The sequence below is a fragment of the Mchenga conophoros genome, linkage group LG22, assembly GCF_057382185.1.
Source record: "Mchenga conophoros isolate Kocher_MC1m ecotype Shallow Benthic linkage group LG22, M_conophoros_male_GT1.1, whole genome shotgun sequence".
Taxonomy (NCBI): Eukaryota; Metazoa; Chordata; class Actinopteri; order Cichliformes; family Cichlidae; genus Mchenga; species Mchenga conophoros.
The window spans coordinates 4216350-4235153 of NC_140546.1; the positions used below are offsets into that span (position 1 = coordinate 4216350).

General features: G+C 40.8%; 1 gene segment (V, D, J or C); it reads right to left on the reverse strand.

Annotated features, from left to right (window-relative positions):
• Positions 1 to 4303: 4303 nt before the first annotated feature.
• Positions 4304 to 18804, reverse strand: part of LOC146548564 (Ig kappa chain V-III region MOPC 63-like) — a 92686-nt gene continuing 78185 nt past the window's right edge. Inside the window, 1 exon segment of the V gene segment in view lies at positions 4304 to 4827. Within this exon segment, the coding sequence occupies positions 4499 to 4827 (329 nt within the window).

Genomic DNA, 18804 nt, shown 5'->3' on the forward strand with positions numbered 1-18804 from the left:
TTCAACTCTCAGGACTATAAACTCTCCCAGAGCACTGGAGCATGGTGCTGCTGATGCAAAGTGCCTCTATGGAAATCATCTGACTGACTCCAGCACGACTCGTTTAAAGAGTTTTTCACAGCATATTTGGAATGTGACTCAACTGAACACTGTAGATTCATAGACAGGTAAGAAATAAAGAAAAACTCGACCTCTACAATGAAGTGATGTGAAAGCTGTGTAAATTTGAGCAGATGTGTTAGAGCTCATGTTTATCCTCCAGTATCATCACCATCATTGACACCGAATGTGGGGACATAATCAAATAAAAAAATAATAAAAAAACTGGAGAATCCATACCAAAGAGCACTGAAGCTTTTATATTCGGTGTTAATTCAACAATGTAAACAAACACTTTTTCAGTTTTCGCTCCTTTGTTGTGACATATCTCACTTTGTGACTGCAGAATAATGTCATGGAAATATAATCAACAAAGTCTGCAGACACGATGAGCCAACACCTTTTTAATTCCCAAGCAGTTGAGGGAGAGACGACATTCAGTGGGGCACTGATACGTGTCTCTAAAGATGAATAGCAGCCCTCTTTAAATACAGTCAAACAGAAGGCATTTCCACAGCTGTTGTCACACCCTTGACCCCTCCAAGAGAGGGAGAGAGTTTACAACCTTGTCTCCTCTTCCAGTGTCACATAGAGACTGCTCCTTGCCTCTTCCCCACATCCTCAAAGACCTGATTAACAAAAGACTTCACCACCTGTTGAATTCTCCCCCTCTGGGTGTCACCAACTTTCTCACGATGCCTGACTTTGTACAATAGAGTAAAAGCTGAATGCTTCCCCACATGTGAACCTCGAAGTGACCCAAAAGTGATATTACTAAAACATGTGACAAATTCATAAAATAAAAGATATTTCCAGCACATTCCCACTCTTTGGATTACTCTGCTAATCACATCAATTCAGATTACAATTACTTTGTTGAAATAAATGGATTACACGTCTTCTCCTGTTTCATATGTTAGGCTGTGCACTCTCTATGGTAATTCCACGCTGGTTGAAACCCAAAGAAAACATTAAGAGACTCTAATGTCTGTGTCTCAATCTTGCAGCCCATGTCATCTCTACTTGCTGCCAGCATTATGACGTGAAGAAATATTTAAAAATATTTAAAAATTATTATTCAAAAAATGATTTAATATGAAGGCAACAGGCAGAGTGTTACAGGCATCGCCCTAAAGAATGCAGCCTGATGGGCAGTGTAGTCCGCGCTGCAGGGAGAATGGACTGCTGTACCTGTTATGTGTCTGTGAGCGCGAAGAGGGAGAAAAAGTAGGAGCTGTCATCGAGCAGAAACGGGAGCTGGAAGCATGTAAATATAATAATAACCACAGCAGCCAAACAGAGAGCCTGACGAGCCCAGTTGTAAGTAAGCTGTTAAGACTCGACTGGACACTGTGTTCGTGTTTTCCTCCGAAACAATAAGTTCTGCTGGAGCAGCCTTTCAACGCCTCTCTCTGTCTCTTACAAACTTGACCCAGACAACAAAGTAAAGCTAGTTTTCAGCTACAAGCCCGACACTAACCCGACGGATTAGCCAGAGGTCCCTTTACTACGGTTCGGAGCCGCGGACCTGTTTTATATATGCGTTTGCAGATCACTGCAAAAAGTGCAGCCTTACCTAATGTCCACCTACTGTTACTCATTTATATTAAGATGTAAAAATCGAGTTGTTATTGGTACGGCAAGTAGCCTTCAGTAACAGTAATAAATCAAACAGCAATAGTACATTCATGTAGTTGTAAAAAGCATGATCATATATTAAGTAATCCAAAGTATTCAGAATACGTTACAAAATACATTTTGGGGCATGTAATCTGTAATCTGTAGTGGAATACATTTTAAAAGTAACCTTCCCAACACTGCAGACACTACATCACCAAACAGAAAGTGACCTGTTCAGGGCATGAAACCGAAGTCTTTCCAGCCTCACAGGTTGTCCTGTTATAAAAATATCAAATTAAAACAGAGATGAATGATTCTGCGCTGTGGTCATGTTTAACTTTTGCATCCTGTGGTCAGCATCATGCATCAATGTGAATCACTGCAAGTTTTTTTGTACTGAGTTTTACAAAACTCTAAAATAGGTTTTGCAAATTGTACCTTTCCTCTGATTTTTTTTAATGTCTTTCATTTTTGACGCCATGTTCAAATGTGCAGGTTCTTTTTTGGGGAAAACTTTTCTATTCTGTCCTGTTGCTTACGCGGTTCTTTGATTTGCTGACAGGTAGGTTTCTAAAACTTCTTTCAGGGTGAAGATTCTCTGAAACTCTGTTCATGTGTTTGAGTAGAAAGTACAACATTTCTTTTCTTCTTCTTTTTTAAGTGAACAAGAGGAAATCAGATTTTGTCTTACAAGGATGGATGTCTGTGCCTTTATCTTCAGACATTGTTTGCATGTTTTGTTGGCATTTGGCAACACTTGGGGTTATATCACAAAGTACTGCTCTGGTTTGATCATGAAACATTTTCTTGCCTCTCTCAGTCAATGAACATGTTTTTGTAAAAGATTGCAAAAAATACCCAAATTTAAAAATCCCACACATCCATCAATGTGTGGATGTGTCCTAAAACACAAGAAAGAAAACATTTTCATAAACTGACTGATTAACTGATAAACAGCATCGACTATTTGATCCAACTACTTGTTGTTTTCAGTCAGATGATTTCCATAGAGGCACTTTGCATCAGCAGCACCATGCTCCAGTGCTCTGGGAGAGTTTATAGTCCTGAGAGTTGAACACTGGATGACTGACAGCTGTCCTTCATCACAACAGAAGCCACAGAAATCCTCCTCATCAAAAACATGACTTTGATCTGCGTCCTCATCTGGACTCTCCTCTGCTGCTGCTTCACAGGTAAAGTCCAGAGAATCAAACTCCTCTCCTCTATCAACATCTGTCCCTCTGAAATGAAGCCCACAAAACCATGAAGCTGCTTTATGTTTTTGTCTCTGTGTCCTCAGAGTCCAGAGGACAGATCACAGTGACTCAGCCTGGAGCAGTGAGCTCTGCTGTGGGAGGATCCGTGAGCATCAAGTGTACGACCAGTCAGAATGTTTATGTTTCTGGCAGCTCTCACTGTTTAGCCTGGTACCAACAGAAAGATGGAGGAACTCCCAAACGTCTTATTTACTACACTAGCGCTCGACAATCAGGGATTCCAGCTCGTTTTACAGGCAGTGGATCAAACTCTGACTTCACTCTGACCATCAGTGGAGTCCAGGCTGAAGATGCAGCAGTTTATTACTGTCAGAGTGGTCACTGGCTGAACAGTCAAGATGTGTTCACACAGTGAAAAACAGTCGTACAAAAACCTCCCTCAGTCAGACTGAACAGAAACTGAAGTGACTGCTGCAGCTGGAAGATACTGCAGAGACTGATACAGTTCACTGAGGACACACACACACACACACACACACACAGACACACACACACACACACACACACACACACACACACACACACACAGTAATGTTTATGTGGGTTTGACTCAAAACATCAGACTTGTGTCCATCCTGACGAGCTCGCACAGAAGAACATGTGAAACACAAAACAGTTGATACTGTGAGTCAGATCTGTGATGAAGAAACTCTCCTGTAAATATTCAAACTGGGAAGTAGTTATTAAATGAGAATATTTTAGTAAACTGCAGTACTGATATATGTATGTATGTAGATTGCTCAGCTACATTCTTGGTCACAGAAATATTTCACATGATTTGATCTGAAGATTTAAAGTTTAGTTCATCAAGTCTTTAACTTCATCTTTGTGACATAAATTATTCTGACATTTACACTTTTTAACCTGCACTGATGTTCTGAAAGAGACATTTTTAGTGTCTCCTATGTTGATAAAGAAAGTTTCGTTTTTCTTTGGGTTATTTTATCAATTCTGACTTTGAAGAAAACCAGGACGGGTCTCATCACGGGTCACATGCAGGTTACAATAATCTGTCACCATGTTTTCTACTTCTTCTACACCCAACAGCAAAGATCATCACAAAGTCCAACATGATGGAAAATAATGCAGCTGCAAAAGACTTTAAAACTATTTATAACAGGGAGCAGCTGTTGGCTGTGATTCTATTTTTAACTTATTGCTTTTTCTTTTCTTTCTTTTAGTTGTTTTCATTTTTTTACATTTACACTCTGATGTGATACAGCACATGTGATTCTCTCAGTCAAAGTTACTGAAGCAGAGATTTTCAGTGTATGGAAGCATCACTGCTGAAGCTGAAGGATGATTATCAGACAGAAGAGCAGCTGAATGGAAACACATGAAAACCACTATTTGAAGACCTCAGTTTTTATTTGAAGTATTAAAACCATCAACAGTGCCACAAGCATGAAAACATGAAAACTATCAAAGCAATACAGACACAGAGGGAGCAGACTGAGAGAAGCTGCAGACTAAAGCCAGTATCAGAGTCCCAGTGAGTCAGCTCAGGACTGGGAACACTGGTCTGTCATCAGAGTCTCTGAGAGTGGAGTGTGGGAGCCCTGGGTGGCCTCACAGGTCACAGAGCCCACCTTCTCCCACTGGTCTGCAGGGAGCCTCAGGGTGCTGCTCCAGCTGTAGTGGCCGTCATTCTGCAGCGCCCCGGGGCTCCTGCTCTCCTCCCAGCTGATGCTGCCACTGCCATCCACCTTCCAGGACAGCCTCCAGTCTGAGGGGAAGCCCTTGTTGGCCACACACATGACTGTAGCCTTCCCCTGCTGCAGCTCCTCACTAGAGGGTGCCAGCACGGTCAGGGAGGGGGGGACTCGACCCACTGCAGAGAGAGAGAGAGAGAGATGTTAGAGAAACTGGTAGTTTGGGTGAAACTGCTCTTCAGCTGTTTCACTTCTCTATCCGAGATTGGTAACCATGGTAACAGACAGGCTTCACTGCTGAACCATGGCAACAGACGAGTTTCAGTACCAAAGATAAAAATATTAAAGCGTTTCTTTGACTTCTGATGTCCTCGTCTGTAATATGTGAACTATTTCTTAGTTCTACAATTACAATTAAAATAATCAGAAAAATAAATTTGTCAGAATTTTATCATAACTCAAAAATTAAACAATTTTGTATGTAAAAATGGAAAAAAACAAACAATTTTTTTTTTGGTATATTTGGGAAAAATAAAAATAACTTAATTACAAATTAAATCTCATAAACTGAGCCCAAAGTGGTCAGCATGCTTTTAGAGCCGGGGTGGGCAACTCCAGGCCTCGAGGGCTGGTGTCCCTGCAGGTTTTAGATGTGTCCTTGAACCAACACAGCTGATTTAAATGGCTAAATTAGCTCCTCAACATGTCCTGAAGTTCTCCAGAGGCCTGGTAACGAACTAATTATGTGATTCAGGTGTGTTGACCCAAGGTGAGATCTTAAACCCGCAGGACACCGGCGCCCGAGGCCTGGAATTGCCCACCCCTGTTTTAGAGTATGGTTAAATGGTAACCATATGGCAGTATAGTAATTTTAAATCTTCATCAAAGGCGAAATGAAATGGATGACAAATTATTTGCAGATACTTTGGCAAAAGGTTAAAACATAGAAACAAAAATGTGCCATCTATGAACTGTTTTTGAAGAAAAAATTCTAAAAAAAAGTTTTAAAAATTTAAGTTTCATTGAAAGAAAATGCTCAAAGATTTTAGTGTGAAATAATAACGGCATCATAATTGCATAATTTGTAGAAAACTGTGCACTTTTCTGTTGCACTGTCTTGTGTCTGTATCACTCTGTTCTGTTTTTGTAGTTCTTGTATACTTGCACTTTATTATAGTCCTATGTTGATTTACTGTTATATGTAGCACCAGGGTCTTGGAGGAACGCTGTCTCATTTCACTGTGTACTGCACCACTGTATATGGCTGAAATGACAATAAAGCCACTTGAACATGTTACATGTCAGTCGTGACTTGAGTGTGTTCAAAGCAAAAGGAGATAAAAGACCACAAATAAGCTGATTATCAGTAAACCGCCTGACATAACACAACACTCATCCACAAGAAAAACTGGCAAACAACAACAACAACTGGTAAGCTGCCTGAGTCGCACACAGCGGAGTGCCCGCGGAAAAATAAAATGTCTCTGTTATGGGTCGAATATTTCACATTTCTATCAAGTAAATTATTCCATGCTGTGTTTCAAATTAAACTGAAGAGTCGTGAGTTCATTAGTCTTTGGTGAATAAATAATGACATCGTCTAATATGCCATGTGTCGTTGTTTCTCTCAAGCTATATTTACCAAATTTGGACTCTTTTAACTCTAACACATCGATCCAAATTCACCCACAGATGTTCAACTGTCTTAAAGTCTGAAGGACTTGAAGGACACTTTATATGATTTATGTCAAAGAACAAGTGGTGTCATGAAACGGCTGAGCAGGCAGGCAGGAAAAGACTCAAATGCAGACTCCCAGAAACAGGATGTAAAATCAAAAACCAGCTTTATTTGCTGAATGGAAATACAAAACAAAACTAGACTGGGGGAAGTATAAACTACAAACACAAAGAGGCACACAGGGAAACACAGCCATGAGGGAGGACGCAACACAGGACTGAGGGAGACGCTGACCTAAATACACAGAGGGATAACGAGAACACACGAGGAACCCAGCTAACACGAATAACCACAACGAGACAAAACGACCATGGAAACACAAGACCTTCACAATAAAACAGGAAACATGATGCGGGAGCGCAGAAGAGGCAGACGAAAGGGAGTGAGGGAACACGAGGGAGAGAGCAGACACGACGGGCTGGGAAACATAGATAAACATGACGGAATGAAACACACAGAGGAGAAACAAGGCACAAGAACTCACACCACAATATAAACACAGACACACAGAGGGAGACACAAAGGGCAACGACACAAGGGGAAATCTAATAACCAAATCTAAACAGAACAATGCAGGCATTAAAGAATGATCCTTAACATAAACAAGTAGACTTAACATAGTACAAAAAAATGACAAAAACACAGGAAACGCAAACCGCTTGGTCGAATGAACCAGGACAATGACAAGTGGTCTTGAATCATTTCAGCAAAATGCCCCTGCAGGAGAAAAGCCTTCACATCTCCTCACTGCACGAGTAAATTTTGACAAAATTTCTCATCTGTCTATAAATCATGAAGGGTTCATGTGAGTCACATGCCAAATATGCCATGACAACTCTTTTTAGACACATCACATTGATCCAAGTCTCTGCTGGAGTCAGTCAGATGATTTCCATAGAGAGGCACTTTGCATCAGCAGCACCATGCTCCAGTGCTCTGGGAGAGTTTATAGTCCTGAGAGTTGAACACTGGATGACTGACAGCTGTCCTTCATCACAACAGAAGCCACAGAAATCCTCCTCATCAAAAACATGACTTTGATCTGCGTCCTCATCTGGACTCTCCTCTGCTGCTGCTTCACAGGTAAAGTCCAGAGAATCAAACTCCTCTCCTCTATCAACATCTGTCCCTCTGAAATGAAGCCCACAAAACCATGAAGCTGCTTTATGTTTTTGTCTCTGTGTCCTCAGAGTCCAGAGGACAGATCACAGTGACTCAGCCTGGAGCAGTGAGCTCTGCTGTGGGAGCAACTGTGAGCATCAAGTGTAGGACCAGTCAGAATGTTAATGTTTATAGCAACAATCACCGTTTAGCCTGGTACCAACAGAAAGATGGAGGAGTTCCTAAACTGCTCATTTATGCTGCTAGCACTCAAGCATCAGGGATTCCAGCTCGTTTTACAGGCAGTGGATCAAACTCTGACTTCACTCTGACCATCAGTGGAGTCCAGGCTGAAGATGCAGCAGTTTATTACTGTCAGAGTTTTCACTGGCTGAACAGTCAAGCTGTGTTCACACAGTGAAAAACAGTCGTACAAAAACCTCCCTCAGTCAGACTGAACAGAAAGTGAAGTGACTGCTGCAGCTGGAAGATACTGCAGAGACTGATACAGTTCACTGAGGACACACACACACACACACACACACACACACACACACACACACACACACACACACACTTTATATTGCTGAAATATTTCTGCTTTCAGAATAAATTAGCGTCAAAACATCCATCCATACCTTTACTATCTGCAGTGTCACATTCAGGAAGTGAATAAATAACAAGTCATAAAAAATGTCACTAGAATGAGCACATTGAGGCTTTTAATCTTCATTGAGAATAATATGCTCAAATATTTAGTGTGAACTCTGTAAACACAATTGCTCGTGGAAAATAATGTAGTGATTTAAAATTGAGGACTTTACTGTGTTTGAATAGTTATGATTGATAAGGACGATCATATTCACAGAATTACTTTTACAGCTGATATTGTTGGAAATGCACGAAACCTTTAGAATTTTAAATGATGTGACATCTCATGCTATTAGTATCGTCATCAAAAATCATCCTGAAAAATATTTGCTCATAGGGGGCTCTCTGATTGTTGGGGTTGTCCTGTATTCTTGTAAGTCTTTTTTATGTTACAATAGTGACTGTTGTGAGTTGATGTTACATAAATAAAACTGAATTGGACTGAACTGAATATTTTTTAGTTCCCACAACTGTTTCACAAGGAAAACCTGTAGAAATAAAGTGTTTCTGAAAAGTAAGATGGTAGAAAGCTTTTATTTTGAAAACATCCAGGAACTAATGAGTTTGTTGAAAAAGTGGATTACAGTGACTTAAAGGGAGCAGGAGAGCATACACTTTGAAATACTGATGGATTATGACACAATTATGATATAGAGATTTCCAACAGTGCCTGAATCACATTAATGTTTATAGTTTGAGCTGCTTCAAAATGCCTTTGACTTTTAATTATCAGTTTTCTCAAGTTTCATTTCATGCAAAAGTTGACTTCATGAGTCAAGCAATGTGTCTTATCCTGACATTTTCACTCTTGCATGAAGTTTAGTTAAGTTCTGCTCTGTTCTATTAAAATATCAGAATTATTCAGGACCAGGTGTCATGGTCTACGTGCCTGCCCGGTCGGCCCCACAAGGCTACATTTGCTGTTTCTGTTCTCTCCCTCTCTGCCTGGGCGGAGCTCACTGTGGGCTCCCGCCCTTGGCCCACACACACACCTGACAACAATCACCTGTCATCACCGGGAGCACTATTTGAGGCTGGAACACAGATCCTCTCGTCGCTGGATGATTGTACTACTGACGTTAGTGTTCTCACAGCTCCTGTGGACTTGTGCTTCATAATTTGTGATTTGTGATTAGTTGGTGACTTTCCTTCTCTTCTGCCTCAGATCTCCCCCCCCCCCCCCCCCCCCCCCCCCCCCCGGACCTGCGATCTCCCTGCCGTGTGAACGTGTGTGAGTGTGAGCAAAGAAGACGTGAGCAAGTGTGAGAGAGCTACCCTGTGATTCCCCGGAGTTTTGGATCCCTTCACTGTACATATATTGCACTGGCACTGTAAATAAACTACACCTTGGAGACACCTAACCGCTCTGCGTTTGAGTCCCTGTAACCAGATCGTGACACCAGGAGCATGTGGGTCCATGCAGATTCAGGACTAAGTGAAGAGGATGGTGGAGCCTCTCTCAGATGCTATTGGGAAAAGAGACAGGATACACCCAGGATAGATAAAGAGATGGACAACCATTCATACTCACATTTTCACGTTTGATCAATTTAGAGTCACTAGTTAACATAATCACAGTATCTGCATGTCTTTGGATGTGGAAGGAAACCGGAGAGAGCCCACAGAAACACTGGAGGAACCTGCACCCTCCACAAAGAAAGTCCCCAGCCTGGATGAACCCAGGACCATCCTGCTGTTAAAGCAATAAGTGTTAAAGCTATAACGAGAATCACAAAATGATTTTTCCTAAGCTTTGCTGTCATGTCCTAAATAAAATAAACTACCTCACTGCGGGTTAGCATAATACTCGATAAAACACAAACTGGAAAAACACAGTATTTATGACATGTAAGTGAAGTCTCCCTGTAGTCTTCCAAAGAATATAAAAGCATATTTTAATTTTAATTTAATTACATTTTAATTGCAGCAGCTTCTTCAAACTTCTTTCCTATGGTAGAAAGGTGATTACTTGGGTTAAGATACCCCCCACCAAAAAAATTAAACCAAAACAAAAAGGAAAGGAAAGAAAAAAGCTTGAAATATTCCCAAAAAGAACTGCAATAAACTGGTAGATCCACTTATAAATGATTCTTCAGACCAACTGAATCTGTCTTACAGTCAGAGCATTTGCATAGAGCGGCACTTTGCATCAGCAGCACCATGCTCCAGTGCTCTGGGAGAGTTTATAGTCCTGAGAGTTGAACACTGGATGACTGACAGCTGTCCTTCATCACAACAGAAGCCACAGAAATCCTCCTCATCAAAAACATGACTTTGATCTGCGTCCTCATCTGGACTCTCCTCTGCTGCTGCTTCACAGGTAAAGTCCAGAGAATCAAACTCCTCTCCTCTATCAACATCTGTCCCTCTGAAATGAAGCCCACAAAACCATGAAGCTGCTTTATGTTTTTGTCTCTGTGTCCTCAGAGTCCAGAGGACAGATCACAGTGACTCAGCCTGGAGCAGTGAGCTCTGCTGTGGGAGGAACTGTGAGCATCAAGTGTAGGACCAGTCAGAATGTTCATGCTTCTGGAAGTACGCACTATTTACACTGGTACCAACAGAAAGATGGAGGAGTTCCTAAACTGCTTGTTTATGCTGCTAGCAATCGACAATCAGGGATTCCAGCTCGTTTTACAGGCAGTGGATCAAAGTCTGACTTCACTCTGACCATCAGTGGAGTCCAGGCTGAAGATGCAGCAGTTTATTACTGTCAGAGTTATCACTATCCTAACAGTCAGTGGGTGTTCACACAGTGAAAAACAGTCGTACAAAAACCTCCCTCAGTCAGACTGAACAGAAACTGAACTGACTGCTGCAGCTGGAAGATACTGCAGAGACTGATACAGTTCACTGAGGACACACACACACACACACACACACACACACACACAGAGTTAACTTTATTCAAACTTTGTAGAAAATTTCAAAACGATTCTGTCAGGTTTATATTATTGGATTGTCATTTATGCGTAGAAATATTTGCTCATATATGCTTAGTTTTACAATCAATTGCATATTGAAAGAGGTTTGATCCTGAGCAGTCTGTAAAGACTCTGCGTGCCTTCCAGAGTGTTCTGGCATGCACACTCACATTCTGGGGGCATGAGAGAGGTCGTACCTTCCTTTATTGTTTTATGGTATATCAAACACACCAATATACGTTTTAGTTCAAGCGCCTTTTGTTTAGATGAACTGCTGGACTTCCAGACCAGCAGGATTAGGGAAGTCTTTATGGGGTCACATCTTGACCCCCGCCCCCCCCCCCCCCCCACACACACACACACACACACACACACTTATCTAAGACAAAGTGAGTCAATGTGTGATATGTAACATGTAATCCTAATGACTTTCTACCTCACCTACACCGCTTCTCTGAGATTTTAAGCACTTTCGGTCCCTAGTTAGAACATATAGTTATTAAAGTTACATAATTTTCTCAAAGATCACTAAACTTTTTGGCTGACGAAAACAAAAAATGTGCATGCTTGCACTCTCTGTAATGTACAGATTTCTGTACACAGAGTAGTGAGAAAGATTCAAATGCCAGCACTCAGTAAGGTGCAGTAAGTGCTGAATAATTGTACTTTTTCAATAGTAAGTGTTGTTTTTTGATGCTCACTAAATTATGTAAAAGTGTATTACATCCTCGGTGTAACAAGAATTTGTCTCCCGACTCCAACTCCACCCAAGAATAAGCCAAAACCAAAAACAAGTGTAAATGCAGTACACCCATTTATTAACTTTGGCAGTGAGCTGTGCCAAATTATTGAAACAAAAGATTTCTAAACATCCCTAATCTGTTTGTTCAGTGGGGGAGGCCCAGGAGAGAGGGGTGATGTGGCTGTCAGTCATCTGGTAGTTAAGAGCTCTCTGTCCATCCAGTTTTCCAGTTTGGGAACAGGAATCAGTCAACCCAACCACTCAGCAGGCACCTGTGAGGGACGAGAGAGAAACACCCACACATACATCCTCTGATGGGAAGAGTCTGTCACGGCGGGGTGCGCCAGTGTGAAGAATGAGGTAGACCCAGATGCAGACACGGTGGAGACAAAACGTAGTTTCAAAAATAAAGCGAGCCTCTATCTGATTCAAAGAAAAATACAATTTATAAAAACTATATAATAAAGATTATTCCTCAAGCATTTACATTATAGCCATATGATGAATAACTGATTATAGTGAGTGCTTCAGTAACAGCTCTGAGCAGCACGTGTGTGTAATACCACACACAGGCCACAAGAGAGCAGCACTGTTATACAGCTTTACAGACACGTCCACGGCTGATCAATTGAAAGGTTTATTGTACTTTATTAATAAATTAAATGCTTTACATGTGACACATTTCACAGAAGTCGAGCTCAATAAAGAAGCTTCAAGAAAAAAGCATAGAGTCAAACCAAGGACATTACTCCTGCAACATGAGCATTGTCTACGCAGCCAGAGGTATTTATCTTAATTTGAATTAAAATCATCAAAGGTTGCTGAGTTTTCTTCTGATTTTCAAGCATTTTAGTTTTATACAAATGCTATAACTGTATTTATGACTTAGCTCAGTTTAAAATGAGTTTTAACTGACAGATTTGCTTCATCATTTTAAGGGATGAAGGGTCCTGTCCTGGCAACGTCTGACTAGAAACTAGAGCAGCAGATGAGTCACAGAGTCCCTCCTTACTCAGTATTATGTTAACAGTCTTTACAGAAAGACGTTTAGACATTTAGAGAAATTAGGATTACAGGAAAAACTGATAATTTAATTCATTGTGATTTTCAACATATTTTGGTTGGCTCGTGTGATGGGGCACATAATCAATGGTGGATCAATGTCCCTCTTAAGGGGAAACTCCCACTGGGGCTTAAAATCTGGGACTTTCCACCATTTGCCTTTTAGAACCAAAGAAACTTCTCGGATGAAACATCCTCAAGAACTTACAGAGGTCCAGTCGCTTTATTTCCAGACTCCTAAGATAAATAACTAATAACACATTTTACATTGATTTATGAATACTAAAGTATAAGTCCACGGTCATTAAGTGTGATCCTTTACATTAATTTTAGCCAGACGTAATGAATCCTATGTGAAGTGTGTCTCTGTTGAATATGGTCCAGTGGGTTGTACCTTCACTTACTTTTAGTCTGCAGCAAATCTATTAGTATATTTACTTATAAAGATTGTGTTATTCTATTGTGTTATTGCATAATCAGCAATTATAGGAGAATTTTTTCTTAAATAGACAAATGTGCACAAATTCTAATTATTAAATTACAGAAATGAAAGATTAATAACTAATGATATTTTCTTACTATCTGAAAAATTTACACTTGGTGAAGTATTAACATTTTTGCGTTTTTCATGCAAATTTTTGTATATGGATGGATTACTGTGCAAAAAAAGGCATTTCCATAGAGAGGCACTTTGCATCAGCAGCACCATGCTCCAGTGCTCTGGGAGAGTTTATAGTCCTGAGAGTTGAACACTGGATGACTGACAGCTGTCCTTCATCACAACAGAAGCCACAGAAATCCTCCTCATCAAAAACATGACTTTGATCTGCGTCCTCATCTGGACTCTCCTCTGCTGCTGCTTCACAGGTAAAGTCCAGAGAATCAAACTCCTCTCCTCTATCAACATCTGTCCCTCTGAAATGAAGCCCACAAAACCATGAAGCTGCTTTATGTTTTTGTCTCTGTGTCCTCAGAGTCCAGAGGACAGATCACAGTGACTCAGCCTGGAGCAGTGAGCTCTGCTGTGGGAGCATCTGTGAGCATCAAGTGTAGGACCAGTCAGAATGTTTATGTTTATAGCAACAATCACTGTTTAGCCTGGTACCAACAGAAAGCTGGAGAAACTCCCAAACGTCTTATTTACTACACTAGCACTCGACAATCAGGGATTCCAGCTCGTTTTACAGGCAGTGGATCAAACTCTGACTTCACTCTGACCATCAGTGGAGTCCAGGCTGAAGATGCAGCAGTTTATTACTGTCAGAGTCTTCACTATCCTAACAGTCAGTGGGTGTTCACACAGTGAAAAACAGTCGTACAAAAACCTCCCTCAGTCAGACTGAACAGAAACTGAAGTGACTGCTGCAGCTGGAAGATACTGCAGAGACTGATACAGTTCACTGAGGACACACACACACACACACACACACACACACACACACACACACACACACACACACACACACAGTTAACTTTATTCAAACTTTGTAGAAAATTTCAAAACGGTTCTGTCAGGTTTATATTATTGGATTGTCATTTATGCGTAGAAATATTTGCTCATATATGCTTAGTTTTACAATCAATTGCATATTGAAAGAGGTTTGATCCTGAGCAGTCTGTAAAGACTCTGTGTGCCTTCCAGAGTGTTCTGGCATGCACACTCACATTCTGGGGGCATGAGAGAGGTCGTACCTTCCTTTATTGTTTTATGGTATATCAAACACACCAATATCCGTTTTAGTTCAAGTGCCTTTTGTTTAGATGAACTGCTGGACTTCCAGACCAGCAGGATTAGGGAAGTCTTTATGGGGTCACATCTTGACACCCCCCCCCACACACACACACACACACACGCACACACTTATCTAAGACAAAGTGAGTCAATGTGTGATATGTAACATGTAATCCTAATGACTTTCTACCTCACCTACACCGCTTCTCTGAGATTTTAAGCACTTTCGGTCCCTAGTTATAACAAATAGTTATTAAAGTTACATAATTTTCTCAAAGATCAGTAAACTTTTTGGCTGACGAAAACAAAAAATGTGCATGCTTGCACTCTCTGTAATGTACAGATTTCTGTACACAGAGTAGTGAGAAAGATTGAAATGCCAGCACTCAGTAAGGTGCAGTAAGTGCTGAATAATTGTACTTTTTCAATAGTAAGTGTTGTTTTTTGATGCTCACTAAATTATGTAAAAGTGTATTACGTCCTCGGTGTAACAAGAATTTGTCTCCCGACTCCAACTCCACCCAAGAATAAGCCAAAACCAAAAACAAGTGTAAATGCAGTACACCCATTTATTAACTTTGGCAGTGAGCTGTGCCAAAATATTGAAACAAAAGATTTCTAAACATCCCTAATCTGTTTGTTCAGTGGGGGAGGCCCAGGAGAGAGGGGTGATGTGGCTGTCAGTCATCTGGTATAAGAGCTCTCTGTCCATCCAGTTTTCCAGTTTGGGAACAGGAATCAGTCAACCCAACCACTCAGCAGGCACCTGTGAGGGACGAGAGAGAAACACCCACACATACATCCTCTGATGGGAAGAGTCTGTCACGGCGGGGTGCGCCGGTGTGAAGAATGAGGTAGACCCAGATGCAGACAAAACGTAGTTTCAAAAATAAAGCGAGCCTTTATTGCAGAAGAAAAAACATAAAACTAGGGAAACTAAGGAGACGATGAACACTGTGTTAACAGAAGGCTGTGACACTCAGTGAAAGAACTACAACAAAACTATGAACACTGAGTAAACTAGGACACACAGCGGAACAATGAGGTAAACCCATGAATACTGTGGTGAGGTTAACAGACCATCTGACACCGACTGAGCAGAAACACACGGATTAAGTACACATAAGGAATGATCAGGGGAAGCGGAATCACATGGGAAAACAGCTGACAGCACTTAACATAATGACAGGACAGGGGACGTGAAGCTAAATACAATAAACAAAAAACACAAGGATCCTTCAAAATAAAACGGGAAACATAACGAGACCCAGACATGACTGGAAGTAGACAAACAAAGAAAACTTGGACATGAAACATGACAGATAAACACACGAAGACTTAACACAGAAAACTTCACACAGGGATGAGACAAATGGGGAGCTTGAAAAATCATGAATTAAAAGTGTAACCCAGGCGTGACTGAATGTAACTCGATAAACTGAAATGAAACTAGACTGAAAGGAATAAGAAAACATCAAGAAACTCAGAATACTGGGTCACATGACCCAGGACCATGACAGAGTCACCCAAATAAACACACACACATATGACCCACATGATTTTCGATCATAAGAGGGGTAGAAACGTGAAGGCCACAAGTTCAGTCTGTGGATTTTACCTTCAAATCCAACAGTATTAATTACTATTAATTACTCTCAGTACAGTCAGGCTGACACAGCTGATGACTTGGACTGGGGGCTTCCCAGAATCCCGGGATGGAATGAAACTAACAGCTGGTCCGTTGTCCGAATCGAGTGGGTACATGCAACATACAGTGCCGCAGCTCGGACGGGCCACAGAGCCAGCAGCCTCTTAGTCCAAACCTTCAGTGGGAGCTGAGTGCAGCTCAGTGGTTTTTCAGGCCTTTTTAGTATCGTGCTGTCCAATGCATTTGTTCCTTTTACGAATGAACCAGGTGGTTGATTCGGACGGTCCTAAAGTTTCTGCTCTTATGTTTATTTTGTTATTTCCTGTGGTGATGATCTCTTTGGACCTCATATGGAGAGTAATTAATTATCAATACATGCAATTATTTTACTTAAAATCAATCAATCATCTGTTTAATTAACAGGTCTTATCTGTCCATGAACTGGCTTTAAAAAACAAAGACGTATCCTTGTGGCAGTCTGTTCAAACACATTCCAGATTTTAGAAAACTGACTTTGAGACCTTTATTCAGTGGTATGTTAATTTGATTGATCCATTATTAAACAGCATTATGAGCCTGGTCCAAGTCTGTGTTGGAGTCAGTCTAGGAAAAAAGTCACACCAAAAGGTTCATTGCCTCAATGGTGTCATTGATCACTTTTATAGCAGTAGCTGAATGAATGTTTAATTCTGCTTTTAATCCACATTACCAGATTGTGTATCAGGAGAAGGCTTAAAGGTCCTGGATAAAGTAATAAATAGAATAATAAAAAGCTACCAACCCAATTACATCTCAAAACATGTTGGAAACCTGTGAATTCACATTGCAAAGACTAATTATGCAGTCCTGCTGGAGTCAGTTCATTTCCATAGAGAGGCACTTTGCATCAGCAGCACCATGCTCCAGTGCTCTGGGAGAGTTTATAGTCCTGAGAGTTGAACACTGGATGACTGACAGCTGTCCTTCATCACAACAGAAGCCACAGAAATCCTCCTCATCAAAAACATGACTTTGATCTGCGTCCTCATCTGGACTCTCCTCTGCTGCTGCTTCACAGGTAAAGTCCAGAGAATCAAACTCCTCTCCTCTATCAACATCTGTCCCTCTGAAATGAAGCCCACAAAACCATGAAGCTGCTTTATGTTTTTGTCTCTGTGTCCTCAGAGTCCAGAGGACAGATCACAGTGACTCAGCCTGGAGCAGTGAGCTCTGCTGTGGGAGCATCTGTGAGCATCAAGTGTAGGACCAGTCAGAATGTTGGTGTTTGGAAAAACAACCATGTTTTAGCCTGGTACCAACAGAAAGATGGAGGAGTTCCTAAACTGCTCATTAAGTATGCTAGCACTCGACAATCAGGGATTCCAGCTTGTTTTACAGGCAGTGGATCAAACTCTGACTTCACTCTGACCATCAGTGGAGTCCAGGCTGGAGATGCAGCAGTTTATTACTGTAAGAGTTACCACAGCCCATATGTGTTCACACAGTGAAAAACAGTCGTACAAAAACCTCCCTCAGTCAGACTGAACAGAAACTGAAGTGACTGCTGCAGCTGGAAGATACTGCAGAGACTGATACAGTTCACTGAGGACACACACACACACACACACACACACACACACACACACACACACACACACACACACACACACACACACACACACACACAAAATGAAGTGATTCATCACAAATTTGTGTCCTACATCGCATGTATGTTGTGTTCAACTTTCAAATATATATTTAACTAAAGAACAAACGTGGGCCATTAACCCTTTAAGACCTACCATAGAACCAAGTCCGCCAGAGCTTATATTATATTTTTACATGCTGTGGAGCCATTTTTTGGAGCATTTCAAGTTGCTATACATCAATACAACCATTATAGCCCATATTTTAATAATATGTCTGCATTAAGTGCATAGTAATTACATAAATTGCAAAAAAGTGCAATAAACTACAAAAAAATTTAAAATCGTTTTTGTTTTTTTAACATATATTTCTAGTTAGAGAAATTTAAGAGGCTTATCCCTCAAAACTGTAAATACAAAAAAGTTGCACAAACTAGTTTCCCACCAAAGGAAATTTATTTTGAGTGTTTTCATAGTTTTATTTTTGAGATACACCAATTTTCATATACTACAGGAAAAACGAAAAAATATATTATAGTGCAAATTTGCAAAATAACAGCATGTGCATCAAAATAAACTATTTCCAGCAGTGCAGTATGAGTCCTCAGCATCCCAGAAACGACACAGAAAGTCATGAAGTCAAACATAACTTTTAAAAACACAAGTATAAGCTCATGAGGCCACGATGGTAAAAAAACTACATTTCCGCAAAATGACGTCACTTCCGGTTTCGGGCAGGTCATGCGGTCATGTGATAGTTCGCGCTGATGGACGTAGGAAGTGTTACAAACAGCTGATCGGATCGGCAAAGCTGTTTCTGTAATATTATGTTTTTGTTGCTACAAGCGCTTTTTATGCAGTTTTTGCAAAGCTGTATGTGGAAGGAAACTGTGACTGAGGACAAGCTGATGGCATCAGATGTAAGTACAACTC